Genomic DNA, 21,100 nt, shown 5'->3' with positions numbered 1-21,100 from the left:
CCAACAGACCGCAGTCGGCAGCGGATGGGATCGAATCTAGGGCTTCTGGAGCTTAGAGCATGAGCCTCTACCACATGAGCTAAAAGCCAACTGGCTGAGCTAAAAGCCATAGTAGGGTCTATAAAAGGACAGTTAAAGCACTCTACAGTTCACACCCCCGAAGTTCAGACTGCAGCACCAGGCAGAGTAGCCCTTAGAAGCCTGAAGCCTACTGACTCTCCAAGAAACTTCAGAGAGTAAGTCATTTTTGAAAAATGACAATTAGGTTCCTAAATCTGAAAGCAAATTTTTCCAAAGAACCTCAGTACATTATTTCGATTCTAGGATAGGCACTACTGAAACGTGAGAGTGTTTTACAGAATTAACTGAGCTCGCAGCATCCCTGTGAATAGATAGATTGTAACCGTTTCAGAGATGGGTCAACAGAAGCACTGAGGTTGTGATTTGCTTTAATTAAGATAGCAACTCTGTGGCAAAGCCACTAGCAGCACCCAAGAAACCAGATTCCTAGAATGTGCTCCAACCGCTACTCCGTATTTTCTCCAGAGGCAGAGAGACAACACGTACAGAAAACTAGGGAACGAGTGAGTTTTGGGAGACAGCATTAATAAAAATTAACTAATTTAATAATGCATTTATATTCCACTACAGCACCTGCAAGACTTGAAAAATACACGACACTAGATGGATTGAAAAGTGAACTGGTGCCACATTCTTCTGTGTTTATGGAAGCAACACGTTTTGAGACAAAAGCCATGTTCTAGCTGAGAACCAGGAGGGGGGATGGGAGGGTGGGTGTCTTGTCCAGAGGTGAGCAATCCATGTGTTAGGGCAGGCTATGGAGGACGCATTGTGGTCCATGGAGTGGGGGAGGGGGTGGCAAAGGACTGGGATTCAGGAGAGCTGGTGTCTATTCCTGGTTCTGCCGCTGACCTACTGTCTGAACTGGAACAAGTCACTTCCTCTGTCTGTGCTTCTATTTTCCCTCCCATCCTTTATCAGTCTTATCTTAGAGGCTAATTTTTACCATGTGTTTGTACAGTGACTGGTACAACAGGGCCGCTGATCGGAGTTGTGGCCCCTAGGTGCTACGGTTACACCAGTAATAAATAATACTATTGGGATACTTGAGTGCCATGCAAACAACTTTTGTACACTATTGGAAATAAGAAAGAATCTAGTGTTTTCAGCACACTGGGTGTAGCATCCATATGTATTTGACTGATCCTAGTTCATATCTGTCTAGAACACAAACGCTTATGTGGCACATATCAAATAAGAGATCACACGACCAACAGAGCTTTGAAAAAAAACCAAGGCTGCTAAGGCCAGGCTGCTTGGAAAAGGACTCACTTTGCACAGCAGCGAACGCCGGCAGATACTCGGCTGTCAACAGAGGGGTGGGCAGCTCTCGAATGAACCTCTTCAGTAAGCCAGACACATCGTTCTGGCGGACCTCATCCCAGCGGAACAGACCAGAATAGAAGTCACTTTCCAGCTTTTCCCCCAGGCTCTGTATAGGGAGGAAACACCCCATCACTTTCACTAACGAACAGAACGGGAATCCAACCAGGGGATCTTGCACAGGGCAACCCCTCAACAAGGCACACACTGCAGAGTGCCTCACAAGGTAGGCTACTAGCAGGCTCCCCAGCAGTGAGTTCTCCCTATTGTGTTGGCAAGATGAGTGGGGATTGTTTTAAATAAGGCTGATACCATAAATAAAGCTCATGCAACATGATCACTTGACATGTAGTCCCATACTTTACAGTGTTACCCAAATGACTGTACCTTAATCCTGGTCTGCGACCCTGAAACTCTCAGGATGCCTTCAGTGTCAAGCCCTTTCTTTTCCAAACATGACAGCAACTACAAGGGAAACAGAAAGCTCTCAGCTAAAGATCTGAAGGCAGCCGTTTCAGCTTATGGTTCAAGACCAAGGAGCTATCACGTGCAAGTGAACTCTAAAGATAACTTACTGCTTGGAGAATCAGCGGGACCTTGGTGTTGGGGATGAGTTTTTGGTCATTTTCCAACAAAGTGCTGAGTGGAACTCCAAAGAGTCGATTCTCTGCATTAAAGGACAATACAGATTGTAATTCTTTACTACAGTTATAAATCAAAAGGGGCATTTCTTCTATTGCAACCAAGAACTACACTTAATCAATACCCAAGTTGCTGGAGGAAAGAGAGGAACAGAAGCTACAACGGTAATTAGCAGAGCAAGGGAATAGGGGAGAATCACAGAGAGCAGCCGTGAGAAACATGGACCCATGTTCTGATCTCAAGTGACAGCTGTACAAGTGTGTCAATATCTCAATAGTCTTTAGTCTGGATTTACGTTGGTTAGACTAAGGGAGTCTGTAATGAAGTCTAGTGTTACCGAGACCCATTGTTCAGCTTTGATCACAAGAACTGAGATAGAACTGACCTTTTGCCTTTTGTTTGGCTGCCTTGTTCCTCTTTAACTCCAAGCCCAGGATGTCACAGAGAGCCGTCAGCTCAATCAGGGCCAATGTGGGGATCTTCTTCATGTCCTGTGGAGATAAGTCTCCTATCCGGGTCACTCCCAGCCTGCCCTTAGGGATCTTAAACTGCTAGGGAGAAAGAATGGAAGAAAGTTTGTAAGGTTTGATGCAGATAATTCTGTTGATTTTCTTGTGTGTCTTGAATTCCTTTGTGTCCCTACCACTTCCTTCCACTGCTCTTATGGCTGTAAATCTGCCTCTCACCAGCCACAAACCACTGCCCAGGAATACCACTCACTACTTCTGCTTCACCTCCAGGGAAGTTCTTATCCAGGCATTCACCACCTCTTGTCTCCACTACTGCAATCACTTTCTCTGGGGTTGCCCCAGAGTCCTAAACTGAAGGTTTCCTAGCAGCTGTAAAGTTTCATGCTGCAGCCTGCTTTGCATCCAGAGCTCTCAATAGTGTAGCGGAACGAGTAGCTCAGCTACTTGCAGTGTCAAAATGCACCACCACCGGTTTGGATGGGACTTAAATCAGATTACAATTTCAGGGTGGATGCACATAAGACAGGCTGATACATTTAGCATTATTTAAATTGTGTTTTAAATAAATAAGATTTGTTACGCTCTGGAAGAGCTTGCTCCCTTCAGCATTGCTTTTCCTTGATTGCTGTCTTATTTGGGATCCCAATTTCGTCAGGCAAATTCAGTACACAAGACCATCCCAATCCACTGTAGCACTTAGAAAGGGGCCCCAATAGCTTAATTCGGCTTTGACAGAGTCTCTTTTCCTATGCAAGTCAAAATTCCCCAACATGTACCTTGGGTCTGGTTATTATCCTTCCTCTAATGTACAGTGAAAAGAGGAAACGCAAGTGGTCCAGACACCAACAATGCAGAACTGTAGGTGTTACATCAGCTAAGATTTGATGCAGAGATACCACCTTTCCTGACTTCTACCACAACACAGTTCCTTTTATTTATCATTGCATTACAAGCACATGAACTCCCCCATTCACACGTACACAGTTCTGCTATGCTTACCCAGAAGTCTAACCTGTTTAATACCCTGAAAACACAAAGTGAACTAAGTTCCCAAGGCTTCTCTCTATAAGAGGGGAGTTCAACAGGTTCTGAGGGGAGAAGTGCCTTAAAGCCCTTACAGTTAGGGCGCTCTCGTCCTTTATCCTCCTAGACTCCCGTACAAATGATCCCTTGAGCAAAATGGCTGCTTGCTCCGAGTAGGCAATGTCAGTACAGAATATCTCCTCTTTTCCAGGGCTTCCGAGCATGCAAGGAAAATCCTGGAGTCCCCTTGAATCTGCTATGGATAAAAGAATCTCTTAGTTGAGGAAGTTTGGAAAGCAAAGGGGACACATGGGCAAACTAACCTAGGAATGTGTATTAAAGTGCAAGACTTGTGGAGCCACCATAAACAAACAACTTCCGTGGGTATTTGAGCTGGGCAAGGTTTGTCAGCACACAGTATTATGTCCATGTTCGACAGGATAGACTGGCTTAAAGTCATATTGTATCTACGATCTACCAGGTCAGCGACACGCAAGATGTCTAAGACGACCTTGAAATGAATGAATGTCTAGATGGACAACTTCTTAAACATAAGACACACAATTGATTTTGGTATGATAGCATGCGTTAATCTCAAACTACTTATTTTCACAATCCATAGCAACTGCCCAGGTCTGTAACAATGTGATATTACTCCATAAACTTTATCCTCTAAAAAACCAACACCACACAACACTATTTTTGCATTGGGACAGGTCTAGCAAACCCATGATAGATGAAATGTTTGGGTTAAAAAAATCTAGGCCAATGCTCTGCCATTACCAGATGGCATTGAACCTAGATATCATAGCACGTAGGATGTGTGTTACATAAAGATAACACTCTTCTCAGAACCTTTAATACTGGAGGCAAAGCCGTTTAAGAATTTAGATTAGAAGCCTTTCCCTCCTGGATTTTTAGCCCTACCTAGGAATTTCCTTGCTGTTGGAGATGATAAACAAAGGTCAATTCATGTACGCAGTTGCACATTATCTGAATATTGTGTTTGTCAGGTTGACTCCAAAGTCAGTTACTAATTCAAAGTGTAAACAAGTGCTGCACTCCCTGACTTCTTTTAAGCCAAGGATCAATTAGGAAAACCCGAAACTTGAACAGTTCTAAACCTTGGCCTTTGCATACGTGAAAGGAGAGAAATTAAACAGCAGAGTGAATTATATCTCATGTGTATGTTTTAATCCCTTATAAAGGGATGAGATTCTGATGGAAGTGGTGAAGGTACAGCTCTTAGTTTTCCACTGCTGCTAACGAAGAAGGCAGAGGGATATTTGCTTGTGTTTTTATATTGTGAAAAAGAGCTTATCATAGATGCTCTGTTCCCAAAACATACTCCCTTCCTTAACGTCAATGACACACTGTAGATTTACAATACAGTAAAACCGCCTTACGTTTCTGAGCGTAGTTTGAAGTCTCCACACTGTGCTGACACCGATTCTTGTCGGATTCCTCCATCTCCACTACCATCTCCTAGAAAAAAGGATGGAACACAATATGCCACATGCAGAGCAGATCAGAGACCAACATGGGGCATCCTCGTTTTGGCAAAAAGTAACATGCCAAATAATCTTGCTCTCTACCACTGAAGAGCTATAACAATGCCATTTGGTTGAGTTGAAATCTGAAAGGTCTGCCATGGATGTAACAATCACTTAAAAACTGCTATGAAATAAAATGCTTCACAAACCTCAGGGTACATGTCTTAGTTTTAGAGTATCTATAGCTACTTTCTTCAGCAGCAGAAACCTGCAATTAGCACTCCTCTCCCTGCCCCTTCCTCCATAACCCGTACACTCACACCATTGTTAAATCACCAATTCTTACTCTTTCACAGCTTCAGGAGTCAGTGGACATATCTATTTAGTTTAAGTGTTCTAACTGTCTGTCAAAATGCACCAATCAGCAGTCAGTTTTCATTCAAACAGCTCCTGTGACATCCACCCACAGCGTGATCCATCCATGGAATACTGGCCTTTGAGGAGAAGTCACTTTCTTCAATTATATGCCATTTAGCCACATGGATGAAAATGCACTAAGCAGACTAAGCAACACAATGTTTCCCTTTTGTCTGCTCTACAATAATGCATCTCTTTGCCACAAGTTATATAGGTCCCTGAAGTGACATGTGTCTAAAAAATTAGTGTGATCCCAGATGCCTCCTAAGGACATGCTGATAAAATCCCATGGTCAACAGAGCTGGCTGTGAAACAGGAAAAAATATTTTCATTCAAGTTTTTTACCTCAAAAACTTTAATCAAGACCTTCTAATTAGCTCCAATTGCAATGATCTTAGTGTCCAGTTAACTCAGCAATAAAGAATAAGGAACCTATGCTGAGCCATTGCAAATAAGTAAAATCATCCAGGCGCAGAGAAAGATTTTACTTCTTTTCTTGAACAAAATACATGGTTGATTAACCTTGGATATAGCTGGCCAGTGACTTAGCAACCACAGTCCTGTACCTAACAAGCACACAGAATGACATCAGAGTACCATGGTCCTTTCAAACCTGGCGTGCCTATTCTGTGAACAATGCGGGTGCATGCATGTGTGTGAAAAGCTATGCTAGAAATGCAAGTTGTTTTGAGGACTAAAAATGCTGCTTCAGAGATGTAAATAGGAGGTCAAGGCAGACTGCAATGCCACACCCACTGAAAATACCGGTAGAGAACTCAGATAAGGAAATTTTGTCATTGTGAAGCAAATTAAGAGTCCTTGCTGGTTTTGATCCATTGGAGCATGAGTGGTTCCTTCATAGGCCCTGAACCTGCCCCTACTGAAGTCAACAGCTGGACTCCCATTGACCGCAAAACTGCAGGATAACTCTCACCGTTGACATATTTATTGGGCATAATACTTTCCTTAGATCAAATGTGGCACCTAGAATTCACAGTAAGAACAGCATTAGAAACAGGAGGAAACATGCATCTGAAGGGGAACAGGAACATGGGCGAGGGTCTGATCATAGGACCAGGAGCCAGGTTTGCAATTGTTAGTCTCTGCCTCTTGCACTGACTTTTTTCTGAGTGAGATAGTTTTGTGATTAAGGCAGTGGACGAGGAATCACAGGATCTGGGTTCAAGACTTGGAATGCAGTGAACTTCCTGTGCGCCTGTTGGAAAAATCAGATTACCTCTATATGCCTCAGTTTTCTCATCTGTAAAGTGGGGATAATATTCAACCACCATACAAAGGGGTATTGTGAGAGCTCATGTTTGTAGAAGCACCAGGAAGACAAGACATGCTAAGTATATTTGTTTGTACAGCGCTCCCACAATCTTCAGCAGGAAACCCACACTTGCATTGGAAGGCAGAAGTTGGCCCAACGTTCAAGATGTTCTGTGAAAAAAACTGGCCTGCTCCAAAGCTTATTGAAATCAATGGGACTCTGGATCAGGGTCTGTAAAAGGGTACTAATCAACACATTATACAAGTTGTTTAGGATCCCAGCGCATTAAAATACAAAGAATTAAATATTACAAATAAAGACACTGATTGCTCTTTAATGACCTGAATTAAGGATTTGGTATTTCCCCTGCAATGGAGGAGGGTATCGCAAAACTCAGAAGAGAGAACAGATTAATTTCCCTTTTTATTTTAAGTGCTTATGATTTCATCTTCTCTTGCAATAAGGGGAAGAAAACCCAGGAATATGGAATTCAGGTCTTGGCAAGTCAGTAAAGGAGGAACAAGTTTTCAAAGAGCTAGCTTTAAAATATACTTATTTGCAGTTTTTAGCTTTGCTCACCCTGTCCAGTACATTTTGCTAATGTTTGGGGATCTTAAACACATGACAGCAAAGCTTTGAAGTCCAACAATACTGATACAGAGAAAACATGAATAATTCCAATGGCTCTAACCAGAGCCTGTAGAATGATGTCTATGAATCTTGCTTACAGCTAGAAATGAGATGGAACATTCTGTTTTCTTATCAAGTTAAAAGCTATTTAAATAAGCAGGTTTAGTATCTTTGAATGTGCACACATTATACCAAATATTTTAAAGCGTGAAGCTTGATCTCAGTTGCATGGATTATCAAACGCAAATATTAGCAATGTATCAAATGCACACAGGAGACTGATATTTATAAGCTCAGCAAATGCTTTAGGAGACATGGAAAATGGAATTTCACAAGAGCCAATGGGATCACATTACATTTGTTGCTGATAAGTCATAACTAAAACATTCAGCATTAAATTTTCAGAAAAGCAACTAGATTGGACCCCAGAGCACAAACAGTTACTGTAGCTCCACAGAGGATAACCAGACAACCTGATCCTAGGGGCTTTATCTTATATATGCACCTTTACCCTCCCACCCCCTGAAAAGGTGTCCCAATTTTTCCACACTTGCTATCTGGTCACCCTAGCTGCACATGCAAAATGACTACATGTGTGCTGTCACCCACTTGTGCATGAACAAGAACATTCTGCATTTATACAGGATTATTCATAACCCTATCTCCGTGCAATTAAGCGTGCTAGAATTATCTCAACCTAAAAACAGTGAGAAATCTACAGCTAACATCTGCCACTGGTTTTCAGCCTTATATTGAGGAGACACTAGTTTATTTTTCCAGCATGTATTTAAACAAACATTTATACTACTAGTGTGTTCAAATGAAACCTATCAGAAAGGTCATCTGGAGAAGTATGAAGGAACAGCTCATTCCTGCAAAAGGTCTGAGTTATAAGGATGACACCAGGCTAGGCTCAGCTTGTATAAATGAGTATTCCAAATTTTTAAAAGGCATCAGGTGGAAAGGAAGGAATTGGGCAACTTCTTTTGGGTAAGCTCCCTGGGTTAATTCACTAGCAAGTCCACTTTCTAGGGCTCGTAATGAGGTAGGTTTAAGGACTGTGCTATCCTGCCTAATGCTTTTTAAAAACCGACTGATACTAGCAAGTCTCTGAAGGCAAATTAATTGGAAGAGGAGCAATTAATCCAAATGTCCCACTTTCATGGGACTAAGTTCAGGAACATGTTAAATGGGGCCTGTATTATGATCCATTCTCTCACTCCTGACTAGGACACTGGCCCCAAACTCCATAGCAAATTATAAATTAATACCTCTTCTCCCTACCCTTTGTGTCCATGTGGTCTGAGCTCTCCGAGGACTGCGTACATGCATAGTGGGTGCCATGATCTCAGCTGCGGCCTCTAAGTGCTTTTGGAATACAAGTAAAATACTAATGTTCCATGTATGACACAAAAACATTTCATGAATTCAGATCTGACCAACACAGTTAACAACAAGGAGTCACTGGTGTTGCAAGCTCTGGAAAGAGGCTCCTACTTGTCGACTATGTACTGGAGTATTAAACATAACAGAGATCCCCACCACTAAGGACATTAACTAAGGTGCTTGTTGACGGTCTGCAGGAAAGCTATGGACACAGAAACAGCCCCTCAATGCAGGCAGTGTTAAGGCACATTGGCAGAAGACAGGTTTCAGAGTAACAGCCGTGTTAGTCTGTATTCGCAAAAAGAAAAGGAGGACTTGTGGCACCTTAGAGACTAACCAATTTATTTGAGCATGAGCTTTCGTGAGCTACAGCTCACTTCATCGGATGCAAAGTCTGCTGCAGTTTCCACGGTATGCATCCGATGAAGTGAGCTGTAGCTCACGAAAGCTCATGCTCAAATAAATTGGTTAGTCTCTAAGGTGCCACAAGTACTCCTTTTCTTTTTGCGAATATTTTACATTATAACTGTAACCCTGAGGTGCAAACTCTGCAAGTTATATTTCCGCTTAGGGTCAAAGGTGAAATGCTGCTTCAGTCATATAACCCCACAGAGCCAGAAAGCCAAAGCGGCTGCTAGGACACCTGGAAACATTCTGGAAGTCAGTAAAGCAACATACCTCGGAGCTGGCCACACCAAAAATGTCTCTGACATCACGCACGGGCGGTTTGTTCTTCTTCCGCCGTGACCGTGAGTAAGTATCCAGCCTTCGCTGCACGGCTGCAGCCTGGGTCTTGGTCAAGGTGGAGAGCAGCACTACATTGTCATTGTCTGAGGTGTCGTCCCCAATTAGGTCAGAGAGGCCTGCATCCTGTAGCCACTCAGCTTCGGCTTCTCCCTCTGAGAGGCAAGGGATGAGGAGAAAGGCAGTGAGAGAGCAGGGTAACACTATGAACTAACAGATACAGTCTGGACAAAGCAGGGCTAGAAAGACAGTCAGACATGCCAAAAATCCCAACAGCTCATTTCATTTGGGTCCCTCAAGGATTGTTTCTCCTGAGCTGCCAATTTATGAAATCTAGAGGGCTTTGAGCCAAGGCCCTGGGTTGGGGATGGATCCAAGTGACATCACCCCAGTGGGCACAAGGAGAGACTGGGCTTATCAATTAGGGTTGGGGGGTGTGGAGGGACATGCCCATTGCAAAAGCTGCAGCCTAAACTCCCCTCTGCAGCTGGACAGCTCCACTGAGCTATGGGGAGAAAAGGTAGGGCACTGCTACCAACAAGTCCGCTTTGGGGGTGGGGGGAGGCTAATGCCACATCGTTCCCTATTGAAGGCTAATCTTTACGCTCTGACAGTGCACTGGCTGTGATTATGGCTGAACACTGTGGGGATGAGGATGGGGGAGCAAAACTTGTGCTCTCCCATTGCACAGCTGCCCGCCACAATCTGGCCTCAAAGGAACTTCCTAGGCAAAATTCTGCCCTGTCATAAAGCAGCACTCCACTCAGTGACTGCACTGGGGTCGGCACCAGTTCACTCCATCTGATCCACTGACAGCTTCCTAGCACAATCAATCAAGAGAAAAGCTCTGTTAAAACACAACAGCAACTGATATTCCCTAGGTGGCTTTTATGCTCTTACTATTTAGATTGTTCCTTTAACAGCAAGATACATAGTTAGATTTACCTCAGGATACATCCAGATTCTGCCTGGATTCAATTTTATCATCTTTTATTTAACTTCTTATGTGCAGTTATCTTGGTGCAGTAACATTATTTTTTTACCACCACAGTTTATTTGCCATTACATTTCAAGTGGGCCCAGACATCCTTGCAGTATCGATACATGCAGGTAAAATTAAGTTAAGTTATGTATTTAATTTACAACTATATTCATTTAAAATATATATATATACACACTACTATAGTCAAAGCATGTTATGGGTCCAAAGTGAAGCTCTCAGAAGTCAAGATATCCCAAATGTAAGGTTGTCTGCAAAAACTTCACCCTGTCCCCTTCTGCAAATGAATGAAGTCTGAGGACATGGCATATTTTTCCTGCATAACTCATTCGGTGTGCAGCTCAGACAGTGCTATGAGAATGAGGCAGCTGTTTGAACTCTGAGGATAAAAATATTCATGTGTAGTTTCAGCCTTAATACACTATTTGCCATACAGCCTCCTCTCTTCCTCAGCCCGGTCTCTGCATACCACGCTTATTCACTATAGGGAGGTTCACAGACATTCTGTACTTATCCATTTACAAACATGGCCAAAAAATCACTATTGAACTGACTAAAGAGGGGATATTTGTTCATGCACTTCCTCTGACAGAAACTGATATTTCCTCTTCTGGGACAGCTGCTCAAGCAGACCATGACTGTCCACTCTATTATACCGTATGTCTGTTAAATGTTTTTATAGGAAGTACCCCAGCCTTGTGAAGTTAAATTCACCTAACAACTGGATAAAGCTAACATCTCATCACATAGCCTTAAAAAGAAGTATACTGAAGTAAAAGAATCCATATAATGAAAAAAGAGGAGACAGCTCATTATGGAGTCACAGTGCAAGATATTTTCCACGCTAACCCTTATTTTCTAACTTGGTGAAAACAGAACAGAAACAAGTATCACTTGCTTTGTAGTCTAGATTTACTATTCTGAGGTTCAACTTGGCCAGGAAGATTTGTGAGTTCCCATTTTGTCAGAGAGCCATTTTTGCTGGAAAAAGCAGACAAAAAAAAATGCAGCCAGCTCTATGTTAAGCCCCCAATCCTATAAACACCTGTGCACATGAGTAGTGCCACTAAATTCAATGGGAACTCAGATGTTTGAGGTTACTCGTGTATTTGCAGGACTGGAGCCTTAATCTAATCTAATTGAAGAGCCTTGCACTAGACACCTTATTCTGACAAAAATCCTGACCTCTGAAGTCAGTGGGAGCAAGGTGTGCACAACAGGGCCTTAGTTTATTAAATTTTGGTGGTGAGGAGAAATGTCAGTGTAATTTTTGCAACTCTGAAAGTTTCCAATTCCACTCATAACAGGAAACAAAAAACTGGCACACACAGCTAATTCGGTATCTGATTTATGGTCTTCTGTTAAACCTACTGGCCTGTCTGATGCATCCAAAGTATCTTGGATATAATTCATCTAAATAATTTCCATTTAATAACCTTTTGGCTAAATTACATTTACTGCTGGCATATAAGGAAACAAGTATCACTGGTTATTTCTCTGGGAAACTCCATTGGGAGGAACTGTCCAGTACACAGGTTCATGAAAATCTGGCCTTGGTGATTTAATTTGGAGAATAATTTCAAGGCTGACCCAAGCTACACAGATGCTAGATAGAAAACATTCCCAGGGAGAGAAGGGAAATATGTAACTGATGAACATAAGAATGGCCATCCTGGGTCACACCAAAGGTCCATCCAGCCCAGTATTCTATCTACCAACGGTGGCCAATGCCAGGTGCCCCAGAGGCAGTGAACCTAACAAGTAATGATCAAGTGATCTCTCTCCTGCCATCCATCTCCACCCTCTGACAAACAGAGGCTAGGGACACCATTCCTTACCCATCCTGACTAATAGCTATTAATGGACTTAACCTCTATGAATTTATCTAGTTCTCTTTTAAACCCTGTTATAGTCCTAGCCTTCACAACCTCCTCACGCAAGGAGTTCCACAGGTTGACTGTGCACTGAGTGAAGAAGAACTTCCTTTTATTTGTTTTAAACCTGCTGCCCATTAATTTCAACTGGTGGCCCCTAGTTCTTATATTATGGGAACAAGTAAATAACTTTTCCTTATTCACTGTCTCCACACCACTCATGATTTTATATACCTCTATCATATCCCTCCTTAGTCTCCTCTTTTCCAAGATTAAAGTCCTAGCCTCTTTAATCTCTCCTCATATGGGACCCGTTCCAAACCCCTAATCATTTCAGTTGCCCTTCTCTGAACCTTTTCTAACGCCAGTATATCTTTTTTGAGATGAGGGGACCACATCTGTATGCACTATTCAAGATGTGGACGTACCATGGATTTATATGAGGGCAATAAGATATTCTCTGTCTTATTCTCTATCCCTTTTTAAATGATTCCTAACATCCCGTTTGCTTTTTTGACTGCCGCTGCACACTGCGTGGACGTCTTCAGAGAACTATCCATGATGACTCCAAGATCTTTCTCCTGATTAGTTGAAGCTAAATTAGCTCCCATCATATCATATGTATAGTTGGGGTTATTTTTTCCAATGTGCATTACTTTACATTTATCCACATTAAATTTCATTTGCCATTTTGTTGCCCAATCACTTAATTTTGTGAGATCTTTTTGAAATTCTTCACAGTCTGCTTTGGTCTTAACTATCTTGAGCAGTGTAGTATCATCTGCAAACTTTGCCCCCTCACCGTTTACCCCTTTCTCCAGATCCTTTATAAATAAATTGATTAGGATTGGTCCTAGGACTGACCCTTGGGGAACACCATGTGGAAGACACATGGATCTGGGAATTTAAAGAGAACACTGGCCATCATGAACACACCTTTTGAGATGTAGTTTAGCCAAAAATAGTAGTCATAAAGGAATATTACCCTGAATTACCTAAAGAGACTTAGCCCATCCTGCATTGGACTAAAATATGTTGTAATCCCAAAAGCTAAGAGAAAATTTCTGACACATGGGTTTCAAAGAAGCTGCAAGAAGAAAGGGTTTTCCCTTGTACAGACCTCTTTCTTAGACATATGGCAAAGTCACTGAGCTTCAAGCTGGGCAGGAGACAAAGAACTTCTGAGATTCAGTAATCTCAATCTTTGTAACTTCAGTTTAGTGTCAGCCCAGCACTGCTTTCTACAATACACAAGTTTCTTGATGTCTTTTATCACATTCTCTCTTTCTGGGGGGGGAAAAAAACCTGCTCCTAAAAATGCCCATTTAATTCTACATGCTTGTGACTGGACAGCAGGGGCAGTTACTAGTATTGAAGATCGTGAACTATGAGGACTGGGGAGGCAGCACGATGAACAGGTTATGATTTAAATACAATTTCAGAAGCATGAAAAGCTGCCATCTTCCTTCCCACACACAGTGCCACAGAAGGACTTATGAGGGGCTTTGGGAGTACCAGGAGAGCCAAATAACCAGAAGGGTCCAGGCCATCTTACATGCATGAAGTGCCTTGCTGACAGTTTGTGGGGGAGTTCTATGATTAATTTTTCCAGAGGAGATAAACCACTTCCTCTCAGGAAAGAATCAGGATATTTTTCATTTGTGTCAGCATTTTGGGGAGCTCCTCATCTGTACATAGCCCTCAGTTTGTTTCTGTTATTGTTATTTGTTGTTTCCTAAGCTCCAACCACATGCCCTGCAGCGTATACTGCTTTAGCAGTGCTTTAAACTGCAGTCTGGAATCCAAGCTCTTCCTTTGCACTTCATGATCTGCAAAAAACGTTCAGTGCTCTCTCTTTTGCTACACAAAGCTTTGAAGACCTCATGCTACAATGCCATCTAGTGGGCTAGACTGACTGCAAGGAGAAAGTATCAGAGGGGTAGCCGTGTTAGTCTGGATCTGTAAAAGTGGCAAAGAGTCCTGTGGCACCTTATAGACTAACAGACGTATTGGAGCATAAGCTTTCATGGGTGAATACCCACTTTGTCAGATGCCCAGAAGGGACTATTAGATCTAGTCCAGGGGTGGGCAAACTACGGCCACGTCCAGCCAGTCAGATCTTTTAATGTGACCCTCGAGTTCCCATCTATCTTTCATAAAGGCCCCCTGTCTTGAAGGCACCACTTCCCTTGGTAGTTTATTCCAACGGTTAATCACTTGCACTGTTAAAAATTTGTCCCTTAATTCTAGATGAGACCATGCTGCACAATTCCTTTCGCACCCCAGAATATTTTTGCTCTTTTCCCCATCCAAATAGCTGCCCCTACTCTTTATCCCCCCTCCCCAAATGGTAATAGGTAAAACTATCAAAAAGTACCTATGTACTTAAATGACTCAGGAGCCTACATCCCATGTTCAAAATGACTCAAATACAAAGGTACTTTTCAAAACTTTACCCAGTGAGATTTGTTCCTTGCCAATGACATACATTTTCCTTTCCATTGCTCCCTCTACCCATATTCCCAGTGACCTACCCTCTGGGGTTTTGACATCTGTAAGGTTGCACTCCTCTTGCTCAGCTTCTGTGCTCTGTTTGATATTCTCCACCTCCAGCCAAAAATTGTCCATTGACAAGCTGTCCAAATAATCTGCTCTGGAATTCATGCACTCCGACAATGGGGGCTCCATAGAACTCTTCTGAGGAAACTGGCTCATTTTGCAAGGGCAACTTCTGCTGTGGAGAGAGGAAGGAAATAAATTAAATAAACTGATATCTGGGCTTGACTTTCATGCCGAGTGAGAATAAGTCAACACTTCATGATTAATGACTGCAACAACCAAATAAAGATAAGTGAGCGACATCCTATTGTTTTTGTTTAGTGATAATAGGAGGTTGAAGGCTGGAAACAGGCTCATTAATTAATTAGTCTAGCTACATGCAGTATGACGCGAGTGGCAGTAGTAACAATGCACGTTTCCTTTGACTGTCTTTCCGACGACCTAATACGGAATACCCATCAGTGTAAGTGAGGAGTAACAAAATCTCATACTAGCTCGGGTCAGCTAAGCTGTAGGCCTCCCCAAAGAAAGCTACAGTCCTATTGAATGTGGGACTGTTAGTGCAAACTAGGTACCTTTTAGAGCGTGCCAGCAGAGTCTACATGGGGCAGTCAGAGCACAGGACTTTAGAGCGCTCTACAAATCACACCCTTCTGGTACACTTAGCCAGTGCTGCATAGACAAACTATGATGTTGCACCCCATAATTCTTTATGGAAATATGCTTATGAATGTAAATCTAACATAACCGGAATATGTTTTATGCTACATATGCCATGTAATGTTTTTGCAAAGGTTATGACCTACTGAATATATTTATTCTATTTGTATGCATGTGTCATTTTTGTATTTGAAGTTATGAATATTGGCGGTGTACTTGTTTGAGTTTAAGTAGCCATAGTAAAGCATTTGGTTAGCTTCTTGAGAAAGGAATGTGCAAATTAAGTGCCCAATTAAGAAACACTTAACTGACAATAGATCTTGGAAGACTCCAATTTACATAAAAGGTCTTCCTGAAGACATTAAGATAGCATGTGGGCAATGGCTGCTGCCTGTAAAAACTGAGTCATGCATGGACATGTAACTAGCCTATGTGACTCCAAAACTCCATCTTGGAGCTGGATTTTGCATAGAAGAGAGGAGGGGTTCTCCACCCACAAGAGAAAGTCTATTTAAGCCCCTGGGAGACCCCTCCATTTTGTCCTCAGCTGGCTCAAGAGAAAGCCTCGCCATCCACAAAGGACACCCAAAAGAAACTGGAACAAATGACAGTAACCACAGGGGTGTGAGTGATTGCTGGACCCAGACTAGGAGGCTACTTTGTAAAAGAAGCTTACACGAACATCTCTGAGGGTGAGGTTTCATCTGTAATCACTTTCTTACTGTATTAGGCATAGGCTTGTGTGTTTTATTTTATTTTGCTTGGTAATTCACTTTGTTCTGTCTGTTATTACTTGGAACCACTGAAATCCTACTTTTTGTATTTAATAAAATCATTTTTTACTTATTAATTAACCCAGAGTATCTATTAATACCTATGGGGGGGGAGGCAAACAGCTGTGCATCTCTCTCTATCAGTGTTATAGAGGGCGAACAATTTATGAGTAAAACAATTTGGGGTTTGACTCCATTGGGGGTTGGGCATCTGAGTGCTGGAGACAGGAACACTTCTTAAGCTGTTTTCAGTTAAGCCTGCAGCTGTTGGGGGATGTAGTTCAGACCTGGGTCTGGGTTTGCAGCAGACTAACGGGTCTGGCTCAAACCAGGCAGAGCACTGAAGTCCCAAGCTGCCAGGAGAAACAGGCTCAGGGTTAGTCTCAGCATACCAGCTGGAAGCTCCAAAGGGGTTTCTGTGATCCAACCCATTACACAAGCCTTAGGAGACCAAATACGGAGACCAGAATTACTCCCCAGTTGTCTGCCGAGAAGCAGGTTATTAGGCTTTAAGCAAAGATACTTGATCTATTTTGACAATAGAAGATTCTCTAGGCATAGTCTCAGGAAGTGAGCATTTAGGAATTAACACTGCCACAGCACTCAAAGTGAGCAAGAGCAGAGTAGATTTTTCACAATGGCTTTGACAACTTGATGGTTACAGAACCTGGATTCAGCCCCAGTCCCTACACCAGTTGATCGACGCTTGCCTGATTTCCATAGGTATTCCCAAACTTCTTGAAGGAAAGAATGATTTTAGATCATTCCAGACTCAGAATGCAAATCTTTTGTAGTGCAAGCAATATATGCAACAGAGACAACCAAAAAATGAGTACACCACTCATTTTACCACAAGCTATATAAACTGATCTAGCCCTATGTAACCTACTAACTAGTAATGATAACACTGAACCTCTATGTTATGTCACAGAGATTTTGCCATTATCAAACTCTGCATTTTAGAGGGCTGTCACTAGCTCTACGGGTGAAATCAGTGTTGCCAACTCTTGTGGTTTTATCACAAGTCTCACAATGGTTGGTGTTTTCCTTGAAGCGACAGCTCCTGCAGTCACATGATTATGTGAGAAACTAAACTTTCATTTTAAAAAAGAAATCATGGTCAAGGAAATAAAACCTAAAGGCTCAAAAACCAAAGAGTCTTTACCCCAATACTTTTTTTAAATCTCTGTGCTTAAGCCAATCATGATTTTTGGGGACCCAGTTCATGGATTGCTGTTTTTAAAACATTTGGGACTCACAGTACTGGGAATTAGTAAGAGAAGCAAAACAACTAGGACCTGCTGAACAAACAGTGCACTGATATGATTCCATGAAAGGGAAGTTCAAGATACTAAAGCCCTATTAGGTCACCCAGCCACCCCCCGATGAGTGTCTGCTTCCCCTCCCCAGCTGTTGAAAGTTGTATTGCTCTGACTGTCACAAAGTAAGAGACTAGTGTTTGCATGTTTGGGAAGTCCCCTAGAAAGGAGAGAAATGCTTACAAAAGGGATCGGATAACCAGCTCTTAAGAAGAGGAAACGAGCATATTACGGTAGGAGTTGAGGAGATGAAAAAAGAAATATCCTTCCCTATTGACCCAAATCGAGTAGTTCTGCTTGGTATTCCCCTACACCAATTCCAAATAAAAGTAATGGTCACTTGATCAAACACTTGCCTCGGTGATCAGATCTGTTTCTCATTCTACAGTGGTCATTGGCTTCACTAAGGAAGTATTTCTAGAGAAACAAATGACAGCTCGCAGCTCTTCAAAGTGAAATCAAATTGGAGTCAGGAACACAGAGGAATATATGTCTGCATACACACCACAGATATTGATATGTAAATATGCACAAGTAATCACATTTAAATATGTATACACAAACCACACGACTTAATTCTACATTTGATCCCATTACAGAAAATAAAAACATAAGGTGTACAAGAGAATCTGGACACTGAATCAAGGACACATCTCCTTGCTTGCCCTGGGAGGGACAGTAGAAGACATTTATTCACACAATTCTGAATAAAGAACCAGCCCCACATGGTTAATTACACTGATTCCCACCCAACCCCAGAAACTCAGAACATCCCTTTTTTCCTGACCTATTTACACCTGATGTGTAACTGACACCACTGTTTTCCTCACTGAATTTGGCCCACAGACATCCATGGGTTCTATTCCCACTGACATCACGTGTGAAGTTAGGCTGCAAGCTTTTTGGTGCAGGGGCCATCTTTTCATTATGCATTTGTACAGCATTATGCATTGTACAGCCCTGACTGGGCACTCTATTTAAAGTACTTCTATGACCTGTAGTATCTGGTTGCCTCACAATCTTTAATGTATTTATTCCCAACACCCTATGAGGTTAGGAGTTGCTATCCTTTCCATTTTACCGAAGGAGAACTGAGGTACAGGGAGGCTAAATGATTTGCTCAAGGTCATGCAAGAAGTCTGCTGTGGAGCAGGGACTTGCACCCAAGTCTTAGGCTGGCACACTAACCACTGAACCACCCTTCCTCTCACATTACTGTAATGCAAATAGATTTAAAGCCCAATTGTTTCTCTAAACTGAAGACAATTAATCTTTTCTTTTGATTTTCTAAACAAAAGTGACAGTTTAAAGCTGCTTTAAAAATGTGACTGATGAGGCAGAAAGCATACATCAAGCTAGCTTCAGATTCCAGACACTTATAAGATTATCTCTCATTGACCTGTGACAACAGTGACGAAGGAACATTCAGTGACCTACACGAGTAACAGCAGTTTAGATTGGAGGTGGAGATTGTATGTTTTAAGCAAAGAGTAGGTGGAATAACCAAGTTCACTCAGACGAACCGTAACCATAATAAAAAGTTTAACACTTAGATTTTTTACAAATTAACTCAACAAAGCAATTGGCTAGAAAATCAAGTTAGTGAAGTGCATAGTAAACAAACAAAAAAACACGGCAACCCTCCATCTTGAAAGACAATGGTGTAAGTGCAAAGCAGTTCAGTTACTGCATGTCATGCTTGCAGCACAAGTAGCTAAAAAGTTCAATTCTGAAGTGAGAGTCATTGCAAGAGATAATGTAGGCATAAGGTGCAGGGCCAGAAGATAAAGCTGACTCATTACAAGCATTGGAGGGCTGCTGCTCTTTTCTCTTCACCCCTCTCCATGCAGCCATCTCTCTCTCCGGTCCCTTTAGCTTCCTGATGCAACACAACCATCTAATGCAGGCTGCTGCTAGCTGCATCTTCCCAGCTGGTAACGTCCATGTTGAAACTTTTCAAGTCCCTCTTGCAAACATCCTTAAACCTGAGCCTAGGTTGGCCCAGTAGCCTTGGAGCATCCACAAATTCTCCATACTGGAGATCCTTTGAATGTATCCATTGTCCATTCAGTGCCAATAACCAAGCCAATGGAGATGTCTGTGTTTGAGACCAGTGATTAGACTTGGCAGTTCTGAATTTTGCTTTTTCAAGTACTTCTCTCTATTAGGCACCTTGGTTCCCCACTTGATATTTAAAATACAATGAGGACAGGAGGCGTGGAAGCTGTTTAGCCTTCTGTTATGCCTGCTTAGGCACTCCGAGTCTCGTCACCATACAGCAGCGTGCTCAGAATTAACATCTGGAAGACCCATATCTTGATGTTCAAGTGCTTAGTCAGTTAACCGAATGCGGGTGGCAGCCCTTCTCAGAACTCATCATCTAGAGATCAGGTAACCAATATAACTGACCCTACATAGCAAAATTTGTGCATAACTTTGAGCTTGGTCGTAGCTATTAAAACTTCTGGTGCAAAACCACACACAACATTGTCTTCTTTAGGCAGATGGTTAGTCTGAATTCCTCAAACTAATGCACGCTACTGCAAAGCTGCTGGAGCTCCTCTTGCTGTGTGTGACAAGTGCTGCGTCATTGGCATAAAGTAGTTCTTTTATCATGCTCTTAAATATGCAACATTGAAGCGTTTTCCATCCAATCTTGTATGGAGATGAACATCTGTGGTACTAGATGAGAAAGCATTACAAAGCAGCAGAGAGAAGAATATACCGAAGAGGACTATGCCAAAACATATCCCTTTTTGACACCACCTGTAGATTTCAAAGCTACCAGTTTGATCACCAACATACTAGACTGTAGCCTTCATGAAACCATGGAAGGATCAAATCCAAATGCAACTAAGGAGGACTGAGGGGCAACCAATTCTCTCTAGGAATTGGAAAAGGCCCTTTCTGCTGACCACAACAAAAGCCTTTGTAAGATCTATGAAGGCCATACACAGAAGTTTTTGTTGTTCTTCACATTGTTCTTACAGTTGCCTTAGTGTGAAGGGCATGTTGATAGTTGATCTACCAGCACAGAAGTTGCACTGATTCTCTGAATATGCACATTCAGCAAGAATTAAGAACATAAGAATGGCCATACTGAATCAGATCAATGGTTCATCTAGCACAGTATCCTGTCTTCTGACAGTGGTTGGTGCCAGATGCTTCAGAGGGAATGAACAGAACAGGGCTATTTATCCAGTGATCCATCCCCATCATATAGTTCCAGCTTCTGGCAGCCAAGGGTTTAGGGATAGCCAGGGACCCAACCCCATGTTCTGGGTATCTTGGCTAATAGCCATCGACAGACTTATCGCCCCTGAACTTATCTAATTCTTTTTTTAAAACCAGTTGTACTTTTAGCCTTCACAACATCCCCTGGTAATGAGTTCCACAGGTTGATGGTGCATTGTGTGAAGAAGTACTTCCTTAT

General features: G+C 42.2%; 1 protein-coding gene across 10 annotated transcripts in view; it reads right to left on the bottom strand.

Moving 5' to 3' along the window:
* ARHGAP40 (Rho GTPase activating protein 40) overlaps positions 1-21,100 on the bottom strand; it is a 78,003-nt gene that overhangs the window by 13,063 nt on the left and 43,840 nt on the right. For 5 of the 10 annotated variants that reach the window (XM_048820360.2, XM_048820361.2, XM_075118809.1 and 2 more), the window contains 8 exons: positions 14,891-15,090; positions 9,417-9,637; positions 4,946-5,024; positions 3,635-3,795; positions 2,432-2,597; positions 1,980-2,071; positions 1,792-1,869; positions 1,354-1,513 (listed from right to left, as the gene is read on the bottom strand). In XM_048820360.2, coding sequence (XP_048676317.1) covers positions 1,354-1,513; positions 1,792-1,869; positions 1,980-2,071; positions 2,432-2,597; positions 3,635-3,795; positions 4,946-5,024; positions 9,417-9,637; positions 14,891-15,071 — 1,138 coding nt within the window. In that variant the 5' untranslated portion in view covers positions 15,072-15,090. The remainder of the gene's footprint in view (positions 1-1,353; positions 1,514-1,791; positions 1,870-1,979; positions 2,072-2,431; positions 2,598-3,634; positions 3,796-4,945; positions 5,025-9,416; positions 9,638-14,890; positions 15,091-21,100) is intronic. The other 5 variants (XM_048820362.2, XM_075118810.1, XM_048820357.2 and 2 more) reach the window with 3 other exon arrangements.

The sequence above is a fragment of the Caretta caretta genome, chromosome 13 (assembly GCF_965140235.1).
Source record: "Caretta caretta isolate rCarCar2 chromosome 13, rCarCar1.hap1, whole genome shotgun sequence".
NCBI lineage: Eukaryota > Metazoa > Chordata > Testudines > Cheloniidae > Caretta > Caretta caretta.
This window is presented reverse-complemented; position numbering and strand designations above follow the sequence as displayed.